Below are 9,728 nucleotides of genomic sequence, written 5' to 3'. Positions count from 1 at the left end.
CAAAAAAAGCCCTTGGAATTTCCTGAGTCAAGCTGGTCTCTGTCTTTGGTCTTAACAGTGACAGGCTCCCCCAAGCCCCTTGATAGGCAGCAATAGGGTCAGTATGAATCAGAATAAATTAGATGGCAGTGGGTGTGGTTTAGTTGACAGGGATGACATCACACACTTCACAGCACACTCCTCCCGCCCTTTGCTGTTTTACTGACTTCCATGCATCGTTGTTTCCTTTGCAGCTCAAATTTGATCCTTTCCTCCAACTAGAGCAGTGGTTCTCAACCTTCCTCATGCCGCGACCCTTTCATACAGTTCCTCGTGTGGTGGTGACCCCCCCAACTGTAAAATTATTCTCATCGCTACTTCATATCTGTCATGTTGCTACTGCTATGAATCGGGCGACCCCTGTGAAAGGGTCGTTCGACCCTCCAAAGGGGTTGTGACCCCAGATGAAGAACCGCTGACCTAGAGCTTTCACCCATTTACTTTCCTCTTGCAAATGGCCTGCTCACCATTTTCAATGGCTTTTCCTGGAGAAGTGGCCTTCCTTTGTCCAAATTGTGGAATGAAACGCTTGTTTGATGATACGTGTCACTCTAATCATGAAAATGTATTTTTAAAAGACAATTGGAAAACTCGATGATTAAAATGAAGTCAGAGGATGAACCCTAGACACCGAAGGCATTTACTGATGCTGGAGCAAAGGAAGCCACGAAGGATCTCTCCCGGAACCTTTCTGCACTGGGGGGCATCCACCTGCTAGGAATGAGGGAAGGGTCACACCTTAGGAGAAAAACTTCTTTAGGACCCTTCCTGTTACACAGACTCTGCCTGGGCCAGACCGGCCCTCCCCAGGGCTCTCACCATGGCCCCCTTCATCTCCTTGTTGCGGAAACTGTAGATGATGGGGTTGCACATGGGGGTGACGATGGTGTAGAGCAGGGAGAAGGGCTTGTCCTTGTCAGGTCCATGTGTGCTGCGGGGGTTCATGTAAGAGAACATGGCTGAGGTATAGAGGAGGATGACCACAGTCAGGTGAGAGGCACAGGTGGAGAAGGTCTTCCCCCTTCCTGAGGAGGAGGCTCTGCCGAGGATGGAGGACAGGATGCGGCCATAGGAGATGACAATGAGCACCATGGGGCTGAGCAGCACCACAATGGCGTCGGCAAAGATCACCATCAGACTAAACTGGGCATCTCCACAAGAGATGGTGATTACTATGGGAGCCTCACAGAAGAAGTTTTCTATATGATTGTCTCTACAGAATGGACCACGAAAGGTCATATAATCAAGAAGGATGCCATTGATCATCCCAAAGGACCAGGCAGTACCCACCAGCCCCACACAGACCTGTCGGCTCATGATCTGGGCATAACTAAGTGGGAAGCAGATAGCAACATAGCGGTCATAGGCCATAAAAGCCAACAGGATGCATTCAGCTACACCTACACCAAAAACCAAGTACATCTGGGTCAAGCAAGAGGCAAAGGAGACAGTGTGGTTCTTGACCAGTAGGTGGACCAGCATCTGGGGGATGGTGGTGGTGATGAAGCAGACATCCAGGAAGGACAAGTGGCCAAGGAAGAAGTACATGGGGCTATTGAGCTTGGGGTCTGTCCAGGTGATGAAGATGATGAGGCCATTCATGGCCATGGCCAGGCTGTAGAGGGCTAGGAAGAGAGCAAAGAGCAATGCCCGAGTGGAAGGGGAGCTCTGTTCAAAGCCCACGAGGATAAAGTACGTCACTATGCTGCCATTCCTGGGGTCCATTGTCTAGTGCCTGTGCAGAAGAAAGGACAGGAAAAATGCAAGTTGAATACAGGTCTTTCCTGGACTCAGTACAAGTTGGATATGAATAAGGGAACAAGACAGGAATTTCAGTAAACTCCATGTGAGTTAGCAGGGTCACGGGCACTGAAAATACAAGTGCTATTTCAGGCTGCAATAGTAGAACCATAACTAAGGGACGTTGTGTTGTATTTGGAGTCAATATCGTATACAGCTCTGGGACCTCAATTTTAAATGGTTATCCATCAGTGGGACTGTGTTTAGAAGCAAACAGGATGATGATGGAAGTCAGAACCATGTGGGAATCACTGAAGAAGACACTTCAAAGTAGTGGTTCTCAACCTGTGGGTCGTGACCCCTTTGGGGGGGGGTGTAACGACCCTTTCACAGGGGTCACCTGATTCATAACAGTGGTAAAATGACAGTATGAAGTAGTAACGAAAATAATTTTGTGGTTTGGGGGGGTCACAACAACATGACGAACTGTATTAAAGGGTTGTGGCATTAGGAAGGTTGAGAACCACTGCTTTAAAGGGATAACGCTAGGAGAATCAGAGCTCTTCTTTAAAAGCTAAGAGGTTATTCACTTAGAGCATTGGCTTTTTCTGTGTAACTTCAATGAGTAGAACTCAACCATGGGAGTAGAAATATCAGTGGGAAAAAAAATGACTGGATTTTCTAATGAAAGATTGTCATTGTTCTCTTACTAATAAAATCAATGCCTCCTCATTATAGCATATCTGGGAAACACCAGAATGCACAAGCAAAAATGAATGTAAAAACATAATAATAACTGAGAGAGAAATCACAGTAATGTTTTAGTTATGTTCTTTAAGTCTTTGTTATTCTGCTTTATATTTGAAAAGCCTATAATATCAATATAAGGTTTGAGTGTAACCTACAACAGGAGTTTAAGTGGGAAGAAATCGTGCCTTCAGGAATTAATGCAGCAATCATAGTTGATTCCGGGTTGAGGCATCTGTTACAAGCCCAATTGGGAGGAAGGAAAAGAGATCCAAATTCATTTTGTATTTGACTGGTGCACTGGGGACAGCTGCACTTCCTCCGTTTTACCACCAAACAAAATTTTTATTCACTTAATAAATTAGTGCCTACTATGTACCTACCCCCCCTGGAGCCCTTCATGGTGTAGTGATTATGCATTGGGCTGCTACACAAAAGTTCGGCAGTTTGAAACCACCACCCACTCTGAGGGAGAAGAAAATGCTTCCTCTTTCTGTAAAGAAGAACAGTCTCATAAACCCACAGGGGGTGGTTCTACCCTGTCCGTTCGGGTCTTTAGGCATCCTCCTCAGTCGATGTTAGAGTGAGGGAGAGACTAAGTGAGTGATGATCATGTTTGTACTGTAATGGCAGGGTTTCGTAGTACCATGGAGATCATGTGGGCTACAAATAGGGCTGCCAGATTTACCAAACAACATTTCAATATGAACAAAGCATTTTTAAAAATTGCAAGTATAACACATGCGATACAGTGCACAACATTGCATATTTACTCTCTGGCTCTTTCTCGGAAGAGTTTGCTGCCACTTGTCTAAGGTAATGGGCTTGGGGTGGACTTTCTTCGGATTGGAGCATGTTAACAAAAACACTAAAAAAGTCTTTAGTCCTTGGGTCTGTGTGTGATGTAAAACATCCATCCTTTTAGATGGTAAATTCCCTTAGCCAATTCCTTCCCAAGAAGATAGCTCAAAGTAGAAGATCCTCCTACCTTGGATGGAAGGGCAGCTGGTTCCACTTCTTTCTCTGCTTATTAAATTTGATATAACAGTTGCTTCTCTCGTTTCAAGTACCTGTTGTTAAGCACATTCAATTAAATCATATCAAGCAGATGTTTAAAAACAAGTGTCTAATCAATTCAAGAAATTCTGTAACACAATAAACTGCTTTGATTATAAAAAGACATGATTATTTAAAAAAAACTCACCTATTTGAAATTGAACTAAATAAAAAGCCCTTTGAATAACAAGTCTTGAATCAAATAAAAAATCCAAACAGCAATTACAGCCTACCTTTAAAAACAGATAATAAAAACCATATGGCAATATATGTTGTGTACAGATATTTGTAAGAGGAAAAATTAATATAGCAGAATAAAGATAAATGAAATGAAATGAAACAGAGTAAAATAAAATAGTCCAAGAAGTTGGAAGCAGGTAAAATAACATAAGGAAGACCAAAGGAGAAAATAAGTAAAAATCCAAGCAAAAGTTATTTAATAAACAATTCAAGACCCTGTTCTGAAAAGCCAATACAATAGACAAACTAGTACTTATCTAGCAATAATAGCAAAAAGGTGATGGAGAAGAAAACTCAAATACACAAATTAGCAATTAAAAAACAGTGAAATAATCAGAGCCACAAAGAAAAGAAAAGTAACCTCACAACAGTACTTTACACAACCTATGACAATGAGTTAGGAAGAAACATAATATTTTAGGAAATGCTAACACCTTCATACATACTGAAGAAGACCTGGTGCTCAAATGAAGAGTCGGTATTTGGAACCCATCAATCAGCCTCTCCATAGGGGGAGCAGGCGGATTCTGTAAACATTTGCAACCTTGGTAGTTCCACCCTGTCCTAGAGGGTTGCTGGGACCGAGAAAGATGAGGTGTTCAGCTCTCGTATAGATCTACAGCCTCAGAAAGCCCAAGAGGCCGTCACTGTGGATGACCACAGGGAGTCTATGATTTAGAATCGACTCAAGGGCAATGGGTTATGAGTTTTTAATATTTCCTGAGGAAAAGATAAAAATCAAAATAAATGAATCGGCTGAGAGAAATGAATAAAATGCAGTAGGTTTGAAGCTTGGCTTCCTGTGACAGTCAGTAGGAAAGGTTTTGAAATCCTGGTATCCAGGCTGCTTAACAGACCAATAAGAATATGCGAGACTGAGGTCTCAGTATTTGAAATAAACTGCCTAGATGATTCTAATTTGCAGTCAGGTCTGAGAAAAATTAGCATAGACAATGTTGGTCAAGAGCTATGTCTCAAAATAGCTCACGCTCTGACAGGTGAGTGTTTTCCAAACCATCAGCACTCAGCTACTGGAGCTGTTTACACAAAGAGATCAAAGGAACATTTCACAAAGCCATCAAATCATTGAGATGAAAATCTGAAAAAGTATATAAAGTGAAATTATAACCAAGATAATTTATTAATGATACAATAGATAAAATACATTAATTAGCAAATGGGATTCGGCAATGTATTCAGAGAATAATGCACTAGGATTACATGAAATGTATCCCAATGATTTAATATTCTTCAAGTTTATGAACTCTGGTAACATAATTTGTAAGGATCAAAAAACTTCTAATCAGTAAGAGAGTTGTTAAAATGACACTTGATAAGTTTCGACATGGGTACCTTCTAAACCAAATGCACTGCCATTAAGTCAACCCTGACTCCCAGCAACCCTATAGGACAGGGTAGACCCGCCCCTGTGGGTTTCCGAGACTGTCACTCTTTATGGGAGTAGGAAGCCTCGTCTTTCTCCAGCAGAGCCACTGGTGGTTTTGCACCACTGACCTTGCCGTTGGTTAGCAGCCGAAAGCGTAACCACTACACCACCGGGGCTCCTATGGATACTTTAGGAGACTTTAAAACAACCTTGAAAAATGTAAGAGCTTAGAATGTTCTTAGTAGAAAAGAATAAAAAAAGATGCTTCCATGTCATAATTAAAATATTTATCGAATTTAAAGTAATTATAACAGCTAACATTTAACAATACATACCAATATGGTAGGCATTGTTTTACATGCCTTATAGGAAGTGATTGCATTAAGTATTACAACAATCCTATGGGGTAAGGAGTTTTCTTTCATCTTCATATGTTTGTAGATGCATGGAAAGGTTCAGTAAATTGCCCAAGGTCACAAAGTTAGTAGTAAAAGTCCAGTTCAAATATTATGAGTTTGATTGCTAACCACTATCCTGACACTGCATCTGAGTTTTGGATGCTCTTTAAGTATTAACCAAAGCATCTAGACAAATTGAGTGTGCTGAGTGAGGAGAACCTGATTTGTAGCATTTGCCACTTTCTGTGGTGCAAATACACCAACCATGAAACAATAAGACCTTTTATTTGTCAACAAGAAAAACTATAATATGCGTACAAGAAGTTACTACAAAATGTTAAAGAATAATGAAGAATTAGCAAAATGAAAAAAAGGTTGAAGTTGTCCAAGATTTTGTCTTGCTTGGCTGCATAATCAAAAGTCACTTTGCATTATGTAAATCTGAGGCACACGACCTCTTTAGAGGTATTCAAAAGGATATTACATTAAAAGTCTGAATTTTAAACAGATTCTTGCACTGGTTGCTCATAGCCATCAGCTCGTTCCACTTTAACACCTGTCTCAGCGCCAATTCAAACTTGGCCTTCTTCAGCATTTGTACTTTTCTCACAAACACACCATGGAGAGGATACGTAGACTGGCCTTTGCTATGTCTTTCCCAGTGCTGTCTGGAATCAATTTATTGACCACTTCTTTCAAGTCATTTGTCTGCACCTTTCAAGTCATGGTTTCCATCATTTTCTCCAGGATTTGGCAGACCCGTCAGTGCTGAGTGTAAGAGGTCTCCTAATCTGATGGCTGTGTTATTTGGTGAAACCAACACAGAACAGACGAAGCAGATAGCCACGGTCAGTCTTGACATCAAGATGAGCTTCCGTCACGGTCTGCCATTTTTTGAGCAGGGAGCACATCTGGTCCTGAGTAAGATCCATGCCACGGAAGTTGGTCAGGCAGTTTTTGCTCTGAACAACCCCAGCATTTAGCTTGAATTTTCCAAATACCACTTCATCATTCAGCAGGTCAGCAGGGCTCACTTCAAAAACCGGACCCTTGAGGCCATCAGATGCAGTTTTGGTTCCTTGAGTCCTGGTGACTAGTGTTTCTCCAGTATTTCTAATACTGGACATAGTTGGTGCTTTCACATCATACAAATCTTTCTTAGAAAATGGGTCAACCCACTTACACTTTCTTCTTGGCTCTTTTTGGGGGGCATCTTTTGTAAGGCACTTGTTCCTGCTGAGCGCCATGGTGCCTCGCAGAGAGCCAAAAGGTGGGAGTGAACTATTATAGTTTGTTTGTTTATTCATTCATCCATTGACGGACATTTCAGTTAGTTTCTACATTTTTGTTTTTGTGAATAATTCTGCCATAAACATGGTGTGCACATATCTATTCATGTCGCTGTGCTTACTAGGTTACCTACTTAGAAATGAGATCGCTGGATCATATCATATTTCAATTTCCAACTCTTTAAGAAAGCACCATGTCATTTTCCATAGTAGCTGCACCATTTTATAATCCCATCAGCCCTGTAGGAGAGCTCCAATCTCTCGGTGCCCTCTACAGCATTTCTTGGTTTTTGCATTTGATGACTTTGGAGTTATTGCTGGGGTGAAATGATATCGCATTGTGGTTTTGATTTACATCTCTCTAATGGCTAATGTACTGATGCATTTCTTTATGCATTTGTCTGCCAAACTGTATTTTTTTTTGGTGAAGTTTCTGTCTATGTCCTTTGCCCATTTTTCAATTGGATGGTCACTTTCTTGTTGAGGTGTTGGTGTTTTCTATAACTCTTAGAGTTCAATTCTTTGTAAGTTTTATTGTTGCCTTTAGGTTCTCTTTTCATGTGTTTAATTTCTAGATAGTTTCAGTCATTTAGTTTATCTTCTGCTGTTTGTGCATTTTTAGTTATGTTCGATAGCCTATTTAGGCCATAAATTAGGCCCCCTAAGTTTGCACCTAATTTTTCTTTGATGATCTTTATAGTTATAGGTTTTACCATTTAATACACCTCGAGATAGTTTCTGTATATGATATGAGGTATGAATCCTGTTTCAGTATCTGCAAATGGACCCCTAGTTTTTGTCAGCACTATTTGTTAAAGAAACTAGCTCTTCTTTATTTAATGGATTTTGGCCCTTTGTCAAAGATCAACTGTAGATAGGCAGATGGATTTACTTATGGGGTCTTAATTCTGTTCCATTGATCTACGGTACTGTCACTAGGCTAAAAGCATTGTTGTATAACTAGGATTTGGGATCTGAAAATGTGGGGACTCTTAGTTTTTTCTTTAGTTGTGTTTTGCTTTTCGTCTAATGTTGATTATTCATTTTCCATCTCTTTAAAGAATAAGGATGGAAACTTTGTTGGGATTGCATTAGCAGCTGAGATTTGAGATTTGGTAGCAGCTGGCTCCAGCACAGCAATGGAGTATAAAGAAAGGATAGAATGATTATTTTCTGATCATATTTCTGGGAAGAGGATGTATTTCTGGCTGTGCTTCTGCCACAGTTTATGGGGAGGTCAGAAAGTACCAACATTTCTCCCATTAGGACAGAATAATGTTGCAGGGAATACTTCTGAGCCCCTGGTCCACCTCTGCTCTGGAAATACTCAGTACATTCCTTAAGCAGGCACTGGCTTTGTGTATCACAGGACAATCTCATGAAAACCATGGCTTACCTCATTCTATTGTGGTGCTTGGGAATGGATTCACTGCAATAGATCGGAGAGGTGATGTTATGGAGCCTGGGGAAGAGCTAGCCCAGAGAGGGCAGTTTGATGTTGGAATCCATTCTGAAAGAGAAGATATCCCATTTCCTTCATATAATCCTTTACGACATTTCTCAAACCATTCCAGTTGAGTGTCTACTTATATAAAATCTCTTTATATAAGTGCTTACACGCTCACCTACTCCCTGAAAGGTTGGCAGTTTGAACCTACCCAGGGGCACCTTTGAAGATAGGCCTGGCGGTCTGCTTCTGACAGGGCACAGCCTTCAAAACCTTCCGGAGCGGCTCGACTCTGCACACATGGGGTTGCCATGAGTTGGAATCAATCTGATGGCAACTAACAAAGACAAAGTTTACAAAGACCATGCATATGAGGTACTCCATTGGCCTCTACGGCAACCCTATGAGGTAGCTACCACTTCCACTGAGCAAATGAAGAAGCGGAAGCTTGGAGAGCATAGTTACGGTCACACAGCTCGTCAAGGAAAGTAATGGAACTCGGACCTGGTCTTCCGAATCCTTAAATGCCATTGCCAGGGTGCCTAGCATAGAGATGTCAGCACTTCCTAAAGGAGGTGATGCTATCAATCAAAGTCTCATGGAGTTAAGAATATATGCAGACATATAAAAACAAAAATTTCCTTATAGTTAGATCCTTAAATTTTTGAATTTGATTAAAAGTCTAGGAAGATGGCTGATTTTGAGGAAGGGAAAATTCCTTTGAGAATTGAAGACACAGCCCTTTTAGAGAGCTCTGGTGCCACAGTGGCTGTTGCACTTGGCTTTTAACCTAAAGGTTGGCAGTTCAAACCCACCAGGAGCTCCGCAGGACAAAGGTGTGGCAGTATGCTTCTAGGAAGATTTACACCCTTGGAAACTCTATTTGATAGTTCTCTTGTGTCTTAGCGTTCTTGTGAATCAGAATCCACTCGAAGGCTTAGGTTTTTGTTTGTTTTAAAAATTCTTTTTAGCTTTTTCTCTCTGGCTAAATATTCACGGGCTCTTTTCATGCTTAGCTGCCCTTATTTCCTCATTAACATTAAAATTGCCAAGAAGAAGAGAAACAAACAGACAGCAACAATAGCAATGATGAAACTCTTTAAAAATTTACTGGAGACATGAAGGACATAACCAAAAGAACCAAATAGAAGACAATAGTACTGATTAGCAGGCGGATCAAATCATCACTAAAACAAAGAATTTGGGATTTTGGAGGAAGTTGACTCAGACGAACCCTAAAAGGGGAGATTTAGAAGATTAAGGAAAAAGAAATAGTTGGTGCTAGCTCCTACTGTGTACCATTGTCATCAGGGTATCAGATGGACTTGACAGAATGGGAGAAAAGTGTGAAATAAAATCTCAGATTAAAAACAGAAAAACAAACA

The 9,728-nt window shown here is 40.9% G+C and overlaps 1 protein-coding gene and 1 pseudogene across 1 annotated transcript; both read right to left on the bottom strand.

The window, feature by feature from the left end:
• Window positions 1-810: 810 nt before the first annotated feature.
• On the bottom strand, window positions 811-1,764 carry LOC101662053 (olfactory receptor 10AD1-like). The gene has a single exon (XM_004711509.1). It carries the CDS (start codon window positions 1,762-1,764, stop codon window positions 811-813), a length of 954 nt encoding a protein of 317 aa, XP_004711566.1.
• A 4,343-nt stretch (window positions 1,765-6,107) lies between these two features.
• LOC101652548 lies at window positions 6,108-6,854 on the bottom strand (annotated as a pseudogene).
• Window positions 6,855-9,728: the final 2,874 nt, after the last annotated feature.

Source organism: Echinops telfairi, unplaced genomic scaffold, assembly GCF_000313985.2.
Source record: "Echinops telfairi isolate 266 unplaced genomic scaffold, ASM31398v2 ScPeMD7_12;HRSCAF=54, whole genome shotgun sequence".
Lineage (NCBI taxonomy): Eukaryota > Metazoa > Chordata > Mammalia > Afrosoricida > Tenrecidae > Echinops > Echinops telfairi.
Note: the sequence above shows the minus strand (reverse complement) of the source record. Positions and strands in the feature narration are given on the sequence as shown.

What these genes read in the sequence shown, in the direction of transcription:
- LOC101662053 (XM_004711509.1), bottom strand. Translation starts at nt 1,764, where the DNA reads ATGGACCCCAGGAATGGCAGCATAGTGACGTACTTTATCCTCGTGGGC.